We start from the raw sequence: 20,512 nt of genomic DNA, 5'->3' as shown, positions 1-20,512 counted from the left end.
GTTTATAATTTAACCAACTCTTTGGTTTTTTTATATTGTCATACAGCATCAGCAATTGTGCTGCTTAGGGAAATAGTTTATATTTATTGTGAGAATAATAAAAGACCTATAAATACACCGTGGGCAAAATGCAGAGAAGGCAAATATTGAAGCAGGCAGAAAATATACTCAATTACCACTGAGCTTTAAATGGTCAAAGAGGCCAGATTTATTTTATTCCCTCCTAAATTTGCTTCATCATACATGAGTTTATTATTCCCTACTTTTAGAAGGAAATTTGATACATGAATTTGATAATACATTGTATTCACAACTAAAATAATGTGCAGATTTAATCTGTTATCACACTTAGCACAGCATTTTCAGTACACCTCTTATGATCTATGTAAGTTGATTTTCAGGGGTGCTTGCTGCCTCCATCAACATATCACCCTGATGATTGAGGCAGCAAGCACCTCTGAAATGTCAGTAAACTTGTACCAGACTACATGGCGCAACAAACCAGAAGACAGCCATCGTCAAACTCACTTAATTCTAGACATCTCAGGATTAACTGGTAATGCCGACTGAAATGTATGCTATCACTTGATGGTACTCGGAAAGATGCACCGTAACTTTGCAGCATAATGTGGCACAGGCATAAATTTATCCTCATCTTAAAGCCTCGCAGATAAACTATATTGTGTTTTGGTCGAACAACTCTTTCACTATCACAGACAACATAAATAAAATGGTAAATAAGTATTACAATTTATAGCCTTTTATGATGCAATAAACAAACAAAACAAAATATGTAACAGCACATTAAATTCTAATCGATTCATTTCTAATTGAAACAGGTTCACGACTCATAAATTATTTAACTTACTGTACTTGGAAGAACATGCACAACTCAACTACTTAAGTCATTCAGTAACTTCACTGTACTTTTTCCATCATCTAGTGAAAAATAGCACCAACAAGACGTACATGCAATAGTCTCTAGAAAGCGTGTTCTAGTTACATATATAATCAACAAATGTAGTCTAAGCTATTACCTGACACCAAAATGCACCTAAGATACATTTACGATGGAAATGTATGCAGGTTGACTATAATTTAAATGCACGATCAACAGAAAAAAAAATATTTTCAACTAAGTAAACATAAATGGTAAACAAGTTACACAAGTTATGTTCACTGAATTCTATTTTATATATTCATTTTATTCTATCGTCCCTTAATACTTACTGGAAGAAGCTAGTGTGTAAACACACGCACACACAAATATCTATGAGGCGCGTCCCAAAAGTAAGTTTCCCACTCGTCCCACAGCTAGCAAACCTTATATTGCGCGAAGCGACTGTGCGTACGTGATAGAGCAATGACGTAGCATGGCGCATGCACTAACGGCACTTCCCGCGTTCTCACAGTAGCATCGTTGCAGCTGTTGAAGATGGAGGTTCTTATTCCAGCTCCCGCCGACTGTGAAGTGCGGTCAGTGATAACGCTAGGCCGCACACGGCTCGACGGACAGCAAGTCTCCTGCAGGAGTTCAGCTGGGAGGTGTTTAATCATTCACCCTACAGCCCGGACCTCGCTCCCAGTGATTTCCATCTTTTCCTACACCTCAAGAAATTCCTGTCCGGTCAGCGTCAGCGTTTTGAGAATGACAGAGAGGCGGAGATGGTTGTCACACAGTGGTTCCAATCCCAGGCGGCAGACTTCTACGACACAGGTGTTCAAAAGTTGGTCCCACGGTATGACAAATGTCTCAATTCCGGTGGCGAATATGTTGAAAAATAGCTGGTCACTTGCTGTATCTGTTGCAATAAATATTTCCATGAAATTGTGTTTTGTTTCTGTAAACGGCCCCAGGGAAACTTACTTTATGGACGAGCCTCGTAATAACTAGATAAGCAAAACGCATAAGAAAATAACCATATAACAATCATTATATCATCTCAAATAATTATGCTTGTTTCTTCAGATATTGAATACACAAACACACTTCATTATTCTAATCATACAAATTGTAAACAGGCTATATTCTTCGTCATTATAGGAAGGAATGATCTGATATGTTCTGTTTCGACTGTAATGCACTGACAACACTTGTTAAAGAAATAATATATGCCATCTCAAAAGTACTACAATATATTATGCAAAATAGCGATCTATGTTTTTATACTATAAAAATACATGTGATTTACTCTTCATTCAAAAACAGCATAAGCACCTATCATTAGTGTAGAGTGAAATGCTTTTCTTCCTGAAATGTTCCATTATCAAATACGCCTATGAATAAAATAATTTGACATGCTGACGATCAACATTTTTTTTTTACAATGTGAAATATTTAATATCTATATTTTATACAACCTATCGAAAAATTTTAAAGCTGCAATAGATTGCCTTTGTCCTTCAACAAATTCTCTTTGAAATAAATTAATGTTAACTTTTACTGGACTAGGAACTCTGGATATTCTGTAGTTGAAAATGTATAGATTCCTATACATTTTTCAAATTATACTTTAATACCTTAAAACTTCTACTTCTCAATTATGATATGTATTTTTTTTTTGGAAAAAGTATGGCTTACGTTTGTACAGCATTCTTTCTTATTCTAATAGTCACATCTGCAACATCGTGTAGGATCAAACAGACAATAGTACCTTGTAAAAATCATGTTTTGGGACATAGGCCATGAGTTTATGAAATTTCATACAGATGTCTGCCGTGAATTTGGACAAGAATATTCAAGTACAACATACACTTTGTTAACATCCCTGTATGATGAGAAAATCCTTACTTTTCATATAACAAATTTATACCAGCAAAGTCATTTGTAACAAAACCCATTCTCTTCGGATATGCAAACTGTAGTAATTCCAAACCCATAAGAACAATGTAAAAATATTCTTGAAGATATACGTATTGTGTATTAAAAGCTACAGTGTGTGGGAAAAAAGTTGCAACAAACTTCATACTTTGTACTGTTACCTGATTCTGTAGGAGTAATTAAAAAACATGATATGATGCACTAGACACATAGCAAATACATAAAACAAGAAATACATACAAATTGTTGTTATAAATGCTTATGGGAAGAGATGTGACAAACAACAGAGGCAGATATGCAATATTAAACTGGATTCAAAGAGAAAAATGATATATAATACAGTGATGGACCTTCATGTCACTTGGCAGCGAATTTCTTGATCAGTTAAATAAAAATCCCTGCTCAAGAAGACATTCCATCATGAATTTAGTTACGTCATAATGAAAGGTTATGCCGTTTATTTTTATTTAGCTGGTTTTTGGTTTCCGATGCGCTGCTACTAGACTCACTGGTCGTATTCTATATTGTCGGTGAATGCATAAATTATCTCTTAATTAGGACAAATGAATGTTAAGTAAAAATGTCTTAAAAGCATTACATACTAATGTAGTGGTACCTAAATGGTGTATCATGCGATTCAGAACATTGCTCTATTCTTTGCCCAAAGCCAGACAACGACCCTCTTTCGAACTTGCTGACTAAACTTTAATAAATGTGTCTAAAAGTTTTACTGTAATTACTAAAACATGTTTTATAAGTTTGAAAAGAACCATTTCATGCATGAAATTAATTCAAAGATCACATAAACCTGAGTGATCCTCACCTGTGTCAAGTTTGTATGTTAAGATCGTCAAAAACACGTATGAAATCAAAGTTACACAATTTCTTTTACTGATCCATTATGCCTGTTGAAGTTTTGTTTATTTACAATGTATTGAAAAAATCGGCATTCAACTTGGTACAGATATTCATATTGAAATTATGCACGTACCTTAGACCGAGACACACTTTCTTAATTAAAACTCTCTGTATCCTTCAGTATGCATTTCTTAACATATAACAAACAAATATCTCTAGAATATTAAAATTTTAGTACCAATGTATTAAGAATCGAAGTGAACCAAAGATAACAGAACCCTGCTGTTTGCACATCTCCGTATAATACTGTGTATTCATAACCTGGAACCATGTGACGTAGAGGATAGCTGTTAATCTTCGCTTTCATCTGCGGATTGTTTTGGTGGTGATGACTCCACGGCTTCATCTGCTGCGTCTATTGTGCATTCGTTGTCGTCGATGTTTGCAGCAGGAGATAAATTGCGATTTGCTTCAACAGTCCCAGAAGTAACAACAGCATTACACATTGCTGATGCATCTGTTGCGGTCTCCGTAGTCACTGAAGCTGAATCAGCGTTTGAACATTCCTCATGAAGCTTGAGGTGCAAAGACTTGTCTGATTTTGAAAGCCTTAAAGAAAGCAGTGAAATCTGAAAAAAAAAGTCGTAAGAATGAAAATGTCACTGTACGGTTCTTTTAAAGCATGCTTCCCATTTGTAGCTTTTAAACAGTACTGGGATGGTAAAGAGAGAGAATTGCATAATAATAATGACTAGGGCATTACCCACTAAGTGAACAAAATACAAAACCATACCAGTACCTTCGCTTGTTCATTCCCTGGAAGGTCGGAAGACTTAAAAAGTCTTCCGACCTCAAGGTGTTCGATATCATCCCGTGTTCTGACTCCAACAGCTTTCAATATAGCATCGATCTTCTCTGGATACTCACCGTGGCCTTTAATCAATAGCAATTAATACACGCATTTAAAATTGTCAGGGAACAGTAATCAAATATTAGTTTTCTGACTTGATTTTTGAAAGTGAATAACAACGGGACAAGAAATACTTTGTGCAAAGAACACATAATAACAAAAAAAGAAAACAATCTAAAGGTAATTACAAACTAGAAAAGACAAGTACAAATATATAAGATTTTGACTGTTCACTCACCAGAAACAATATCACTTAGATCAACATTGAACATTCGCCGGTCGCGCACGACAACCGGATGCAATCCTGCCACATTACTAGACATGGACAGCGTGCGGTACAAGAACTTCAACAACCAGTCACTCCTGTGGCAGAAATACAGTTTATGACATGACTGAACTTAAATTAGACCAGACATTTAGAAACATTTTACTGATAATTATGCTTCTCAGTGAATAAGAACGTAAACAAATGTTACGACTTTGTCCTCGTTTCTAAACCTGCGGCGAAGAAACACGTGCCTGCAGTAACCGTTAACAATCTTTCCAGACACCACCCTCATGAGCTTCTGCCAGTCCTGTGGAGCACCTGTCACAGGTGTACCAAGGAGAATGGCATCCTGTACTATTCCTTCACATCTGTCTCGCTGCGACATCTCCTGCAACATTGGAATCCATAATCCAACACTGCAACACGCAATGCTCTTTCAATATGCTACGGTTGGAAATACGCAAAGTTCAGAAATTGCAAACGAAGTCAGGTAAAGCATGAAGCACTCAGGGACTACTAAAGATAGTACGTGTGTATGTATTTATTTAAAAGGAAAAAGTTAGGCCTATGTCATAGATTATTAGGATCTGGATATTCTTACACGGAGACAATAATATATGACTCGTGCACCCAGACTGAAGCCTATGAGTGTGACCGGTCTCTGACCCTGTTCACGGGAGAGCAGAACCTCGGCGAGCTGTTTCCCGACCTCGGCCGATCGACGACAACACACGCCCCACGGATTGTCAATCACTGATGCGAGAGTGATTAGTGAAGATGGCCATGCTATTGCATTTATAAGACCTGTAACAATCGTCACAGAAATTAAAGACAATTAATAGCACGAAACTTGATTGTACACGGGTGTGTTCAGATGCATTCTCATTAATTAGCACTGAAACTAATGTTAAAGATTGATAGAGGAAATGAATACAGAGATTTAAACTTAATAAAAAGTTTAAAAATGTTTACGCAATACACAACATACCAACCTGCCAGTACCGTATATTTCAGTGCCTCCTGCGCTGCCATGGAAACAGCGAAACTGAGGATTAAATCCATGGCCTTCCCCAGCTCAAGCAAATAAGCAGACTCATAACGGAGATAATACTGTTCACGTGAACTAAACAGGGACCTCCATGGCCTAGTGAAGTTGTCGCGGTGGTCATCGGAAAGCCAGCCAGATATGGCGATTGTAATATGAAGCTGTTGTGTCATGATTTGGGGAGTAGCATCGCTGTTGATCGTGTTGTGGATTGATGATGCTCCCTCATCCGGGTCATTCGTCTCATCAGAATCGTCTGGGTTTCGTGGTGTCAGGCATCCAAAGGCAAATTCTTCAATTTCACCAACCCTCTTCCTCATTTTGAACCCTGCAAAATTCAAGTAGCAGGTCTCTGCATCTGGGTACAGTGTGTCTAATATTATGTCACAACTGGCTGTCTGACTGAAAAATTTCCCACTCCTCATTCATGGCACTTACTGGAGAGATAATTACAGCAGCACATTCTGACATTTTTCACTACATCCGCTACATACTTAAGATTGTTTCATTTTTATTTTAAGTATTCTGCCAAGTGAAAATCATATAACATTTCGTTTATAACATTCTGCCTCGCACAGACCGATTCAGAAGCAGTCTGTTTAAAAAAGTCAACGTCATTCGAGAACTACGCCAAAGAACTAACTCTCAACAAACCACTATTACACTATACTGTGCAATTATAACACTTCAGTACCTGTCAGACCAGCTCCTGCCACACCAAACAGAGAGCCGATTATGGCTGCGCCGGCTGTCGAACTGAGAGCCGCAGCGCTAGCTCCTCCAAGAAATGTGCCGACTCCAGCACCGATCAAAGGAGCTGCTGCCAAGCCACCGGTCAGTCCTAACACAGTGCCGCCTCCAAGTGTTGCCAAGCCTATCAGAGCATATCGTTTTATTTTCTTTGTGCGCTGGCGAAGACTCTGCTCTTTCTTCTCATCTCTGGAATATATCAGGAAAAACTTAATGACCAACACCATTTCATGATTTACTGAGGGTGACATATACTATTGGCTCTTTTAATTATCAATAAAGTGCTCTCTGCTTCCTGGATTAATTTATGGTTTATATTCTTGGTTCTTCACATGTGATATCTCAACTGTGTTCAAGTCATAAAGCCTCTACCGCAGTAACTAACTACTTAAAAACTACACTTTTCAAATATGACTAGACAATTCAGTTGTTCAAATAAGTTTAATAACATAATATATTTACTCAGTAATCTCCTTCTGGTCATCTGTCAGATAGTCCACAGCTGATTCTTCATAAAAATCAATAAGTTCCGGTGCTACATCTAGCAATTTGGCAACATGACGAATTAGGACACGTAATCTGGCATCATACTCTCCTATAAATCACGATGAAAACACGTAATTAAAGTACGTATTTATATAACCAGAAATAAAAACGTATTTTATACATTTATTTTTCGTTTATGAAAAGAATGCATAGAACTATTCGTTAATACTTTGTGCGAACAGGTGAATGGTGCAACACAGTTACTCCAAATAATTATGCCAATGAATAACTTAGTACATCGTAGTTCCTAATCAGATGACAGCTATTCAGCTACTCAAGACATTATGAAATCTTCATTACTGTCATCACAAATGCCAGTTGGAGGACCCTGTCTCGAGATATTTCAATTAAGTTCGCATCACACGCCGTTTTTCAGAGATACATTTTAATATTATCCTTCCATTTCTAATTTGCTGCTAATTTCGTTGCTGCAATGTGTGTAGAGATCATCTTCACAACTGTGTCGTAAGACACACAGAGTCAATGCCTAAATCTATGGGCAATTTAATAAGATTATACGTAATCTGGGTAAAGCTGCTACATAATGAAAGCTAATTTATTATGAAGAAACATATGTTAGTCACAAGAACATCCCTTCATCAACTATTAACACACGTCTTAGATAACTGAATGTCCATGATACTGAATTAAAAATACTATTAAATTTTTATTCTTGTATATATAATCCCACCAATTTCTGCATTGCCATCTAGAACCTAAATGCCACCATCAATTTATTATTCAGGCTATGTTAGGAATTCATATTAAAACATGATTTTAACTCTTCGAAACCAGAACTATCCAAAGAATATTTAATGACTCAGTTCCAATGAAAAAATAAAACATTAAGTCTTTACCATTACAAAGACAGATTTCTTGATGTTATACTCTTAAAATCATACAAAATCCACAAATACCCTCTGTAGGTAAAAATGAAATGTTTGGATTGCTGAAATAGGTGGTACATATAAATAATTTTCTTCCATGGGTGCATTAAGTACATGAATACTCACCAGTTGCAAGTCCTTGAAGCAATAAAATTGTAAAAATTAAATTATTTCATTGTTTATCTGTCAATATAAATATTTATATGACAAAGACTATTTCACTTTAATAATGTGTTATCCACTCTAATACATAAATTTGAATTACTGTGAATGCACTCCAAATATTTGTTCCATATTACAAGATGCCACATAACCAATATATAATTACTTAAATTAACTATAGGCTACAGATGTCTGTCCGCTAGGTTGCAGCACTGTGCAGTCTGGTAGACGTTTACCAATGTTTCTGAGGTAGCAGGTACCTCTGAAACATCAGTAAACTTACACCAGGCTACATGGCACTACAATTCAAAAGAGGGGCCATCTTCAATAACTAATTCCCTTTAACTGGACTCCATTCTGAGTCAGTTGAATCCAGTACATTAAATAAATCCCATTTTATTAATAGCAAGCGAAATTAATCATTAATACAGTTAATTACCTCCATGAACAGCTACCATTATAAGATCCTCTATGACCAATAAAGCTTTTCCATTAAGCGTTGGTTCACTTAATAACAATTCCACATAAGCATTAGGCGACTGGCTTCCCTGGCCCTCGATCAGACTAATCATCACAGCTTCAACCTAAAGGGAGAGAAAAAAACACGCACCTGTAAGATTTGAGGTTTTCACAAAGGTGAGTATGAAGATTTCTGTCTTCTGGGTTGTTGAGCCGTGTAGTCTGGTCGATGTTAACCAACGTTTCAGAGGTCATACTGCCTCCGTCATCAGGTCGCCCTGATGACGGAGGCAGTATGACAACACAACATAACCTCAACTCTTGATATGAGTCATAGAATAAGTAAATACAAAATGTATTTTGATTACTTGATATGGATCAGTACCTGCTTGGGTAAATGCAAGTGTTCAAGGATGAGTTTTATGCACTGATGATTGAACTTCTGATCCCACGCATTGTCATATAACTCATGCAGAGCCAAGGCACAGATTGCAGCATATGAATAAACTCCAGCATCTGAGAGCAGTGTGTGAAGCTCTCCCACTTTGTATCCTGAACCGAAACAAACACCCGTACAACATTTACATATGAACACACCAGTCTGAAGCAATTAACATCTCAAACTTCCCTGTATTCACATATTTAAATATTTTACCTTTATCTTTTAATGATGGTGCATGAAAAATGTCATGTGACAGTTTAACAGCCTCACATTTCTCACACTCTTCTTCTTCTTCTTCTTCTCCTTCTTTAGTCTCCATCACAGAAAAAAAAACCTAACTGGTCCTGAAATTGAATACTGTCTGGTTTAGGCATGAAAGTCATGAACACCAGAAACATTTTCCTTTATAAGTTTATAAACTCTTAACCAATTATTACTAATGCTAATACTGATCATCATTAAACCAATGCTTAAATAGTCTTTCTTTTAAACCAAAGCATTACAACAGACTTTTGTAATGTTAGTTGCAATAGCTAAACACTTTGTCACCTTCAATACTGCTGTTCTGGACCTGATCTGCTCCTGTCTGATAATCCCAATCCCAATCCCAATACTGAATGATCGACCAAGTCCAGAAAAATAGCAAAACTGAATGTAACAAGCTACAGTTAGAACCCATTATACTCGTATTTCTACACCTTGTCATGGATTATGTCAGCAACTTTAAGTGTGATATGAGGAACATTCACATGGGTAGAGCGATGTGTGTGAGCTGGGGAAGTATCCAATTCTACAGTTTTATCAAGGGACTAGTGTTACACAGAACTGTTCTCCACAGCTTTGAAAATTAATTTATAAACAAGTACGTAATAATTTTGTCACTGTAACTATCAACAAGCTGAGGATGATCTGTAGTGATAGATCTCACATTAAGAAGAAAAAACATTTTAAGTAAACAACTTATGTGAACTCAGTTAATCCAATACCCAAACTCATATAACCTCACTTTCTACAGAAACAATGTAATTAATTTTAAGTACCTTATTATTCAGCTTTCTGTATAACATGTATCCAAGAAAACACAGATAACATTTAAATGAGTATGGATTGTCGGCAAAACTGTCTGGCACCTTAAACTTTAGCTTACTTTTAATAAATTGCAACCAGGAACAATAAAAAATCATAACATTAAACGTCAATGCACAAACACCAACGACACAGAATAAACGCACAGTGCGTTAAAACAGGCAGAGTTACGGTTCCACAAAAATATGGGAAAACGGATATGTAAGTGTTGGTACCCCAAGTGTGCACTCACCTGTTTCAACTCCAATTAATAGCTGTTGTTAAGCCACTCGATCTTCCGGCGTATTCTTATACGTATACGTGTTGCGTATCTGTTAATTAGAATTAATACTTGTTAAACAGTAAATAGTTATTCGTTGATCAGCATGATCTAGTAAAACTAGCTGCTCAAGACCGAATATAATTACAATGACAGACACAGACGTATGGGATATAATTGAGCGTGATGGTAATATTTGAACCTTTCGAGAAAAACTCTAATGTATTATGTTTGCTGAAGGATTTTATAGTGTTGCGGTCTTTTAATTTCACGTTAACTGTCAATAAGTATTATTATATTGTAATTTGGAGCATAACCTACACGTGATACAGGAAGAACACAGTTAATTTTAATTAACTTATTTACAACATTTAGAGGGCATGTAAACCTTTGGGTAGCATTAATCTGAAGAGGCCACAATGTACCATATACGATTCGCTTTTCCATAAAATCTTATAGTCTGGGACAGTGTATTATGGAAATACTCTTGCAGTAGTTTGTAATTAACAACATATAGTTCGTTTCAAAGGTCAAACTTCCTTTAAATCATGTTTAGTGTACAGTTTTCCTTTCTTTTCTCAGAGCTCCGTTCTCTCTTATTGGCCACTATTTCTCCTTATGTTGTGATCTGTAATCATATTCCTATGTTGGTAGCCAGATATGATAATTTCTTTGCATCATTCATCAAATTTTGTTTATGTAACTGTAATTATCTTATTATTTGGTTGTGTATGAACAAGCAGTACCATTTAAAATACAGTCTGAGAACAATCATGTGTGACAAAAAAGTAAATCAGAAGCATGAATAAACAGCTCTCCCAGCCTACGTCATGACACTCTTGCCAAAATTTACTGTGGCTGCTAGGCCGCTGCTTACAAATTCTATTCTGGTGTGAACATTGTGTATTCATGAACAGAATGTGTTATTTCTTGAACATTTTATGACATGTTTTGCTGTTGTTCATGAAGCATTTAGCAATGTGTATCCTGACAGGAAAGTACCGAGTAAGATGACACTACACCAACCAGTAACAGCATTTCAGAACACATAAGGTGTTTGTATATGACAAGTGCTTATTGAGTGACAAAATGACTTATATTATGGTCACATCAATTTCAAGCATTGCATTATGTACAACAGTGGGGTGCAGTTAGGTTAGACTAAATTACTTTAGATCTGGAGAGAGTAATTTAAATCATAAATGGATAGAACTAAATGTATTGTAACAATTCAAAGACATATTTTAACTTAAGTGTATATATTATTTATAAAATTAATTTCTTATGGCTACAGAATTTTATAAGCAGTTTCTACAGAATGATACATCTGTTAAGTCCCAGGCAGTTTTGCAAGGTTTAGCAGCAACAGAACAGCTGAAGAAGTTGACTGAAGGTGAGCTGTGCTCAGGCGTATGTCTGTTCATCTCAATGATACAAATATTTTAAAATTACTTTTTTTCCATGTTTATCTTCTTCCTAAGATGTATTCCACCTTCTGTGAATCATTGATCTGTCTGTGTGTATATAATTAGATGTATTTTAAACTGTACAGTAATTTCAGAATCAGTTGTTTTTGCTGTAATGTTAGGGATCAGTCTCCTGGACAAGGAATTGCAGAGGCAGGTTATGGCTAATCATGAAGATCTTCTGTCACAAGCAACGTGGGTTGAAAAACTGGATGGGGTGCTTGCTGTCATGCAGACGCATGTCCAGGTAATGAATTATTATAGAAAACCTTTTGAGTGGGTGGCCCTGCTTTCTCCGCCGCATCAGTTCTATTAGAGAAATGTCAGTCCATACAAAGCACGAGATAATTTGGTGATCTGTAACTGAATAATTGCAAAAATGGGTGAATTATAATACAGATATTTTAATTCTAAAATAAGGTTGATGACATATGGAATCTGAAGAGCCAGCGTAGCTCAGTCAGTATAGTGACTGGCTACGGGCTGGGCGACCGGGGTTCGATCCCCGACGGGGGCAGAGGATTTTTCCTCTAGCCTCTGCGTCCAGACCGGCTCTGGGGCCCACCCAGCCTCCTATCCAATGGGTACCGGGGGTCCCTTCCCGGGGGTAAAGCCAGCCGGGGCGTGATGCTGACCACTCACCCCCATCTAGTACCGAGGTCAAGGAAGAGAGGAGCTATACCTCAACTCCCCCCAAACGCCTACATGGCGTAAAGTGGGACAAACTTTAAAGACATATGGAATCTGAGTAGTTTTAAAATTAATTAATTTGGGACTGTGCCTGTTAACTCACAATGACTTTACTGATTTTTGGGAACCGTAACTGTTGATACTAACAGAACAGTGCAGTTTCCTTATTTGATACAATCCACTTTGATGTTAGTAGTTCGTGTATTTCAGTATGTGTCATGTTGCTCTTCTTAGTGCTTGCTGTCTGCCGTCGAGCGGCTGCGAACAAAAATTGTTGAGCCGTTCAATAAGATCGAGCAGCAGACTATGATGTTGTCTCACCTCCACGCGACTTCGGATCTTTTGAGACGTGTGGCTCGCATACAGCATTTGTCGCGTCGACTGGGAGCTCAGATGCAGGGTTCTAACCCTGATATCACCAAGGCTGCACAGAGCCTGAGTGAACTAAGTATGCTTTTGTAGCTCAAATCTAAAAGTTAATATTTTGGTATTCATGTTTACAAATCCTGTATTTTTTTACTGTTATTATTTGTATTTTTAAAAATTGATTTGATTTATTTCTAGCCCAGTTGTCCGAGGACGTCGATCTGTCTGGACTCGAGGTGATAGAGGAAGATCAACGGTTCATTCGAAATCATCGAATTGAGGTTGAGAGACAGGCGAAACTCATGCTAACACAAGGACTTCAGACTCAGAACTTATCACAGGTTAACAGAGAAATGTTGAACCATTTTCAAATATTGATTCTAACTTTTAGCGTTATTGGTTCTCACATGTGTTCATCATAGCCCTAATCATACATCACATGCAGATCATTGTTATTTATTTAGTGTTCTGTCTGACGTCAGGTCCATATGAACAGGATCCTTCCATCCTTTTCTCGGACTGGGACCTGTTCATATACGTTCTTGGCAGATGATCCAGAAGTGGTTTGCCATTGCCTTCTTCTGTGTGTGAATGGAGTAATTGTTGGGATGCCATGGAGGAAAACTCCGTGTTGCCTAGACCACGGCCTTGCCTTGCCTTGTTAGTCAAAAATAAATTGATGATACCAAGTCAGCAGGAAATGTGTTTTGAGTCAGTAGTGGCTCTGTCTATTAGAGGGAGTCATTGTCATGTTTGTTGGTTTCAGTTATGATTTTCTGAGTTTTAATTTTATAATTGACAATTCATTCACAAAGAGGCCTTTTTGTGTCATTTATCAAAAAAGTCTTCTGAATTGTTGGTGGACATCTACCAGACTACACGGCACAACAACCCAGAAGACAGTGATCTTTGGATTAGTCATTCTTAGGAAAAAGTTGAAGGTGATAACATTTACCATTGTCGTGTACATACAACTTGAAAGACAGCCTATAATGGCTTTTAATTTTGCACAAGATTCAGTGTGAACATAAGTTAGAACCAAGAAATTGATAAACAGTGATATGATGCTAAGTACACTGCCATTTTTGAACATAAAACTGCGTAATCATTTCTTTGTAGAAAAGTATAAAGTTGATCTCGTGGGACTCCACCTACCAAACCAAGTTGAAAGTCCTGCAGCAAGACGAATACATGATATCATTTTTGTTTGTATCTTCATTTCTTTGTACCGCATTTTATTGTGTAATACACCGTAGAAAATGTTGTACAGGTTGGAACCGCTGTGCAGGTCTTTTGCAATCTTGGATCACTTGACGGTACAGTAAGCCACGTGCTTGAGACGGCACAGCACAACATAAAGCAGAGTATAAAAGAGGCTTTGGACGTAAATACGTTGAGCCAAGCGACCGCAGCAGATGCCATCAAAGGCAGAGGTACTTTTTGTTTTAAAAACCCAGTAATATAATGCGTACTTTAAAATTAAATTGGGTACTTTGGTATGCTTGCTGCGTGGTCTGGTAAGATCTGGCATGTTGCTGTCTGGCCATGGTCGGATGTAATAGTCTGGACAAAGCGCCACTAAATGATAAAAACTCGGATACGGGAGTGAATGTGTTAATAATACTCCGTATGATTTGTATAAACCATCTCAGTCTGAATCATTATTTGAGTTATTTTCTTTTATTTGCAGTTCCAGATCCTTCATATTTATCCTCGCAATATTTTTATTCGTATCTATCATGTTCTTTTAATATACAGGCGCTCCAGGTAGAGCGGCCATGCCTTCACCTGGCAACACTGCTAACTTCCGTTCTCGCCTTTGGGCAGCTTTGGAACTTCTGTTTGACACGGCTATATATACAGAGTGTCATCAGGTAATTCAACCCCTAATTCATGATATCTCATATCATTATGTATGTTATTTCTTACAAGGTTATGAGACTGTGGGAACCTGTAGTGACATTCTGATTACGTGTTATTGGGCAGAACAGATCTACAAACTCTGAAGTCATGAAAGTGATATCAATGATGTCCGAGCAGGTGAAGATATATTTTCTTTATTTTCATTCAGTACACATAAGTTTAATCTCTGTTACTCCTATAGACTTTTAACAAAAGTGTCGATAGATTTAAGGCACACTCTTAAACCCCCCCACCAAATTCGCTGACATTTAGTGTTTTTAGGCTACCCCGCACCATATCCCTTGTTCACAGTTTGTGAATTTTAGATTTTCTGAACGTGAAAGAAAGAAAAATTTGTTTTAGGTGGAGCTTCTACAGAGGATACTGAGGCGTAAATTGCGAGGGGACTCGGGAGTGTTGTCACAGCATAATTCAGCCTGTTACATGGATTTGTTACCTGAAAAAAACCAGCAGCTGGCAGCCAATTTGTGGCAGAATGTCACCAGTCTTTTGGCACAGGAACTGGCCGAGGCGGCACAGGGTGAGCATGCTTTATTGATTGTTTTCAGGTTCCCATGACAGCGAGACCACTCAGAAGACCTAGGCATAGATGAGCGTATAATATAATGAATTCTTCTTGGGCCACCAGCCGTGTAAGTTAGTTTATTGAAGAAAATGCTAACGTTATGGGAACCTTTGTCATCGTCCTCAGGGTACTGTAGATGTAGGAGATCCTGTCCGTGCCCTGTGTATACCTGACGTAGTTCCATGTTATTGTCTGCGCGTTAGCCAATAGGGCTTGATGTGCTCGCTATTTTTAGCCCAGCTTTCCGATCGGATAACATGTTTGTCACCGGGTACCAGGCCCGGCTCAATGACGAACCCCCTGGGAGAAAAATTTTGTCCCTGTCGTGGATATAACCCCGGTCATCCAGTGCGCTTGCTTGATCACTATACTGACTGTTAATTCTTCAGGTTCAATGTTCGTAAAACAAGCCCTTGAAGGTGAATATCCAAAGTTCCTTCGTCTTTATCTCGATATGTGCAAGAGGATTCAGGCCATCGATCACAGCTCAGAGCAGATCGAAGCTACCGTGGCAAGAGGCACAGAACAAGAAGGCACTGATTCTGGAAGCTTTCATATAAAGTGAGTTGCTGATTGTCTTAATGTGTCTCTTGGGCATTAGTTAAAATCAGTACTTGAAAAATTTATATCATACACTTCCATTTTAAAAAAAAAAACAGACGGTGGGCATAGTCCAAGAATTTAATGATCCTGATTCTGACATACCACCGTCAGTACCCTGTAAAACTGAATAATTTTTAATGTGTTCGGCTCTTAGCATTTTTTTCCAACCGGGTAAATAGTTTTTTGTATTATTATTTTCATAATAAATTTTAACATTCCCCAGAAAATTTCACATGAATGATAACAGCATGAATTTATGTATTTCAGTCTTTGCAGTGGAGTGGTAAGCCATTATTAAGACAGTTTTTAAACTTATAAGAGAGAAATGGGTGTTTTCACTGAATGAAAAATAAAGTTTCATGTTTTTAAATTTGGTCATGATTGTGGTTAGAATTAGTATTAATTTGTTTCGTAGATATTTTTTTGTAATTCCTATGGTCACCTCATGAAATATATATTTCTGTACAAGTCCAGAAAGGAATTTATAAATTAAAAATGAGTTTTTGCTGCTTTTCTAGTATATTATATGGCTAAATGTTACTTCATTCTTTTTTGTAGTCGTGAGGTGGTTTCTCAGTTTGAGAATGCATATTTATCACGTTCTGTATCCCGGTTGCTGGATCCTGTCCATCTTATGTTCTCTGGAGATGCTGTTCCCCCTCATGAGGAAGTTGATTCTCTCATCAGAACAATTACGAGGTGATTACAAAATTTATAAATTTACTAGTTTCAGAATTAGAATGTAAGCATTTGCCTTCCTTTTATTTCTCTATATTTTTTGTCATAGTCTATCTCAAAGAATAATTTTTTTGGTTTAATATGCAACAGTCGCCCTCGGTGGACTAGTGGTTAGCGTGCTCGCCACTGGACCCAAGGTTCGCGGGTTCAAACCCGGCCGAGGTTGATGGATTTTTAAGGGTGATAAAAATCCGTAGCACAACTTCCTTCGGAGGGGAAGTAAAGCCGGTGGTCCCACGTCGTGGATTTACGTCATGTAAAATAACTTTACGGGCATTAACGAGATGTAAGCAAAATTCAGCGGCCATTTCTCACCAGTTCACTGATAGATGGCTCTGGCAGTCAAATCAGGATTGAGTATAAATTGTGCAGTCAGTGGGCTGGTCACCCGCTATTCACAATTGCACACTTCAAAGACCAAAAAAACCTCTGAATAGGAGGCGTCGAAGACCCACAGCTGGGTTGCAGAGCCAAGGAACAACAACAACAATATGCAATAATTTTCATTTCGTGTTTGTGGATATATAAATATGCATACAGATACTCATGTATTGACATTTATTAATAACAGACAGTAATTTGGAAAATGTTTTGTTTCATTTTTTTGATCCAGTGAGCTGAGTGTCTCTCTTGTTGATGTATTTCTGAGTTGCACAGTCGCTAGAAACATCAGCAAGACTGTTCGCTTGTTCTGCCTCAAGTGTGAACAGATGATTGTTACTGATGGAGAAGCCACACAGGTTATAGGTAAGTTCAGTGCTGGTAAGGGAAATATTTGTTTTCGTTCTTTCGTTGAATAAAAGTTGGCCACTTTCATGAAGTCCTTGTCCTTTGAGCAATGTAAGACACTACAAGAGCTTACGTAATATGCTTGAAAGGCAGTCTTTAACCTCAGTTGGCGTGTTTTTGTACGGAAATTAATTGATCTCATGAAAATAAGAATTATTTGTAATGTAAGAGGGCACAAGTAGTAAATTCTTATACAGGTTATACACAAAAGAATGGTGCGGTTTCAAAAGTTAATAAAAGGATTATTTCTCACCTGACGGTGTATGTTGTGCCCGTATAAGGCGAGAAGTAAATATTTTATTAACTTTTGAAACCGCGCCATTCTTTTGTGTATACTCTGTACACTTCAACCTTTTTTAAATTTACAACCACCTAATTACAAACTTTTATTTTTATTTAATGAAAACTTAATTTTAACAAGACATTGTATTTCCATTCTTAACTGGGATCTTCTTCTTTTCTGCCTCAGCGCCTGTAAAAATAAGCGAAAACAAAATGTTAATTATGTGCTCGACTGCTGTGTTTCAGACACTTGCACACCTGGGCAAATGCTAAATATATCCATAGCAAATTTGTTACACTACTTGAATGGACAAGTGGGACGAGTTATGGTCAATATGAAGACGAGTTTATCGCCAGATGCCGCTAATATCATACAGGACTCGCTGAACCACACGGACAAACTAATCCAAAATATAGTCACTCCTCTTTTAGCGTCCATATCTGATGCTATAGAGGCAATTATTCTTACCATTCATAATGAAGATTATTCCATGTGAGTGCCATACCTCATGCAAGTTTAGCGATTCAGTAAAACATTTTTTTATGTTAATGTTACTTTACTGTATTATCTAAGATTATATACGATTCTGATGGAAAGATGCTAGAGAAATTTTGGAATGAACAAAATGAACAGGTACTGGCTGGGATTCCGTGCCTGTTCAGACAGACTCGCAAAAAAAGTGTGATTTTTCCTGTTGTTTCTTATTTCCGGTGATACATTCTCTGAATTCTTTTGAATTTAAAATATGTTGAAACGTATATTACCATTTCGGTCTTAGACGTATATTGCGGCGTATTAGGTGGGGAAAAACTTTGTTTATAACATTTCAATAGTTATAAGTCTCCTGGCTCTTTTAGTGTCGTGTCATGATGATGATGATCCTGGTTTTAGGGGACTAGCAGAAGGAGAAAGTAGCGTTAATACAAGCAGCAGGAGGACAGATGCTGCCCATTGTTCCTTGTACATGAAAGAATTACAGGCTTTCATTGCCAGGGCAGCCACCAATTACTTGGCACCATTCCAGAGTCAAGAAATAGTTATGAAATGGTAAGATCTACGTTATAAAACATAAGTGCTTAGCATTAAAGCAGTATATATACATGGCATGGCTTCGTCATGATATAACATCAGCGATAATACTGACTGCTTCAGAAGACTTATGTTGCGAATTTGATTTTAAATCTCAAACCCAAGGATTCATCGTTGATAATGTGTGCCATTATTCACTTTGGCTTAATGGATATTAATTAAATATGACACTGAGAGTTTCTGGGACCCACCCAGCCTCCTGTCCATTGGGTTCCAGGGATCCTTTCCCTGAGGATAAAGCACGGCCAGGGCGTGACACTGGCCACTCACCCCCATCTAGTGCCGAGGTTGAGAATGTGTAGGAGCTGTACCTCCTCAGGTGTATAACGTGACAGCTTTACTTTATATATTAAGATAATTTTTAATAATATGTTGGCACATTTTTACACAGTTTATCTCAAGGTCTTACAGAAGAGGCGTTAATTCACATAAGAGGGACTGAGAAGAATAAGAAAATTGCCTCTGGTAGAATAGCCATTATTAAAAAGTTTAATGTAATAATATATGTATTGTGTGCGTTTTTAGAATATCTTGTATTTGGTAGTTTGATTCTTCTGATAAATGCATATACACTCAGGTATGAACCAGAAGGTGATCATTACAAGAAATGTTTTAATTGTTTCAGCTCTGTTCCTGTTGCACACCGCTGCATTCAGCTGTTTCTCAACCATGCTTGCTTAGTTCGTCCCTTGGGAGAAGGAGGGCGTGTCCGACTTTCTGCAGATTTCAGCCAGGTTTGTGTTCCAGTATATACCTTGTTTATCCAAATATCACGCACCCCTGAATGAAATGCACACACTAATATTTTATTTGCAGATGGAAGTAGCAGTGGTACCCCTCTGTAGACAGACATCTGAACTGAGTCGCCAGTACCGAATGATGCGTACATCACATTCATTACTTTTCCTCGGTGACGAAGAGGTGTTGGATAGTCCAGCTCTGGGAGATGTAATTCCATACAGCTTGGTATTGCTCTCCATGTTTTCTCGTGGACCAAATGAACTTCTCTCACCACATCAGGTAAATCACTTGAGATATCATAAACATTTAGCGTGTGTGGATTTTCCGTCTTTTATTTATTTTATGTCTTGGTCTTTATTTATTGCCTTATCTGGACAATTCAAGTTATTTATATATATTAAATGTATAATCTCAACAGTACTCATGTTTTCCAGAGTGCAAACTGGTCCATAAGCCGTTTCTCTCAGTGGTTGGACGGCCATCCATCAGAGCGAGAACGACTAGAGCTTCTCGGAGGAGCATTGCAGCGGTACCAACAAATTGTTCGTCAGAGAGGGGAAACAAGTTTTCACAGTGTGTATCCAGTCATGATCACACTTCTTGAGAGAGGAATGGCATATTGTGTAGAACAGATCAGTTAATTATGATGTAAGTTTGTGGTTTACTTAGTGATGCTGTTAATGGCACAGGCTCTGTAGCATTCATTTATGATGTAAGGTTGTCATGCAATGAAAAGTAAGTGAATTTGCGCTGCTTATTTTGTTAC

The 20,512-nt window shown here is 37.6% G+C and overlaps 2 protein-coding genes across 4 annotated transcripts; one reads left to right on the top strand and one right to left on the bottom strand.

The window, feature by feature from the left end:
• Window positions 1-179: 179 nt before the first annotated feature.
• On the bottom strand, window positions 180-10,593 carry LOC110835274 (transmembrane and coiled-coil domain-containing protein 4). Of its 3 annotated transcripts, none has more exons than XM_022075337.2 (12): window positions 10,467-10,593; window positions 9,362-9,492; window positions 9,092-9,258; window positions 8,687-8,831; window positions 7,115-7,247; window positions 6,597-6,841; window positions 5,850-6,230; window positions 5,459-5,661; window positions 5,109-5,245; window positions 4,828-4,952; window positions 4,479-4,612; window positions 180-4,308 (listed from the first exon to the last, which is right to left on the bottom strand). In XM_022075337.2, the coding sequence occupies exons 2-12, from the start codon at window positions 9,465-9,467 to the stop codon at window positions 4,030-4,032; spliced, it is 2,055 nt and encodes a 684-aa protein (XP_021931029.2). In that variant the 5' UTR covers window positions 9,468-9,492; window positions 10,467-10,593; the 3' UTR covers window positions 180-4,029. The 3 variants fall into 3 exon arrangements, with proteins under 3 accessions (XP_021931029.2, XP_021931028.2, XP_087215557.1); XM_022075336.2 differs by lacking the exon at window positions 10,467-10,593 and adding an exon at window positions 10,189-10,402; XM_087359431.1 differs by lacking the exon at window positions 10,467-10,593 and adding an exon at window positions 10,296-10,380.
• fws (Conserved oligomeric Golgi complex subunit 5 four way stop) lies at window positions 10,543-20,490 on the top strand. The gene is made up of 16 exons (XM_022075334.2): window positions 10,543-10,682; window positions 11,788-11,886; window positions 12,082-12,206; window positions 12,884-13,097; window positions 13,214-13,356; window positions 14,286-14,448; window positions 14,774-14,889; window positions 15,281-15,458; window positions 15,893-16,064; window positions 16,665-16,805; window positions 17,458-17,591; window positions 18,162-18,408; window positions 18,808-18,963; window positions 19,631-19,739; window positions 19,822-20,025; window positions 20,181-20,490. The coding sequence occupies exons 1-16, from the start codon at window positions 10,643-10,645 to the stop codon at window positions 20,385-20,387; spliced, it is 2,448 nt and encodes an 815-aa protein (XP_021931026.1). The 5' UTR covers window positions 10,543-10,642; the 3' UTR covers window positions 20,388-20,490.
• Window positions 20,491-20,512: the final 22 nt, after the last annotated feature.

The sequence above is a fragment of the Zootermopsis nevadensis genome, unplaced genomic scaffold, assembly GCF_977971745.1.
Source record: "Zootermopsis nevadensis isolate Lab colony 2312 unplaced genomic scaffold, Znev_1.0 Znev_ptg000031l, whole genome shotgun sequence".
In the NCBI taxonomy this organism is placed as follows: domain Eukaryota; kingdom Metazoa; phylum Arthropoda; class Insecta; order Blattodea; family Termopsidae; genus Zootermopsis; species Zootermopsis nevadensis.
This window is presented reverse-complemented; position numbering and strand designations above follow the sequence as displayed.

What these genes read in the sequence shown, in the direction of transcription:
- fws (XM_022075334.2), top strand. Translation starts at nt 10,643, where the DNA reads ATGACAGACACAGACGTATGGGATATAATTGAGCGTGATG. An exon ending in CATAATGAAGATTATTCCAT is followed by an intron (nt 18,409 to 18,807) that starts GTGAGTGCCATA and finishes TCCTGGTTTTAG; the next exon opens with GGGACTAGCAGAAGGAGAAA. An exon ending in AACTTCTCTCACCACATCAG is followed by an intron (nt 20,026 to 20,180) that starts GTAAATCACTTG and finishes CATGTTTTCCAG; the next exon opens with AGTGCAAACTGGTCCATAAG.
- LOC110835274 (XM_022075337.2), bottom strand. Translation starts at nt 9,467, where the DNA reads ATGGAGACTAAAGAAGGAGAAGAAGAAGAAGAAGAAGAGTGTGAGAAA. An exon ending in ACTTGCATTTACCCAAGCAG is followed by an intron (nt 8,832 to 9,091) that starts GTACTGATCCAT and finishes CTCTCCCTTTAG; the next exon opens with GTTGAAGCTGTGATGATTAG. An exon ending in GAAATATACGGTACTGGCAG is followed by an intron (nt 5,662 to 5,849) that starts GTTGGTATGTTG and finishes CGATTGTTACAG; the next exon opens with GTCTTATAAATGCAATAGCA.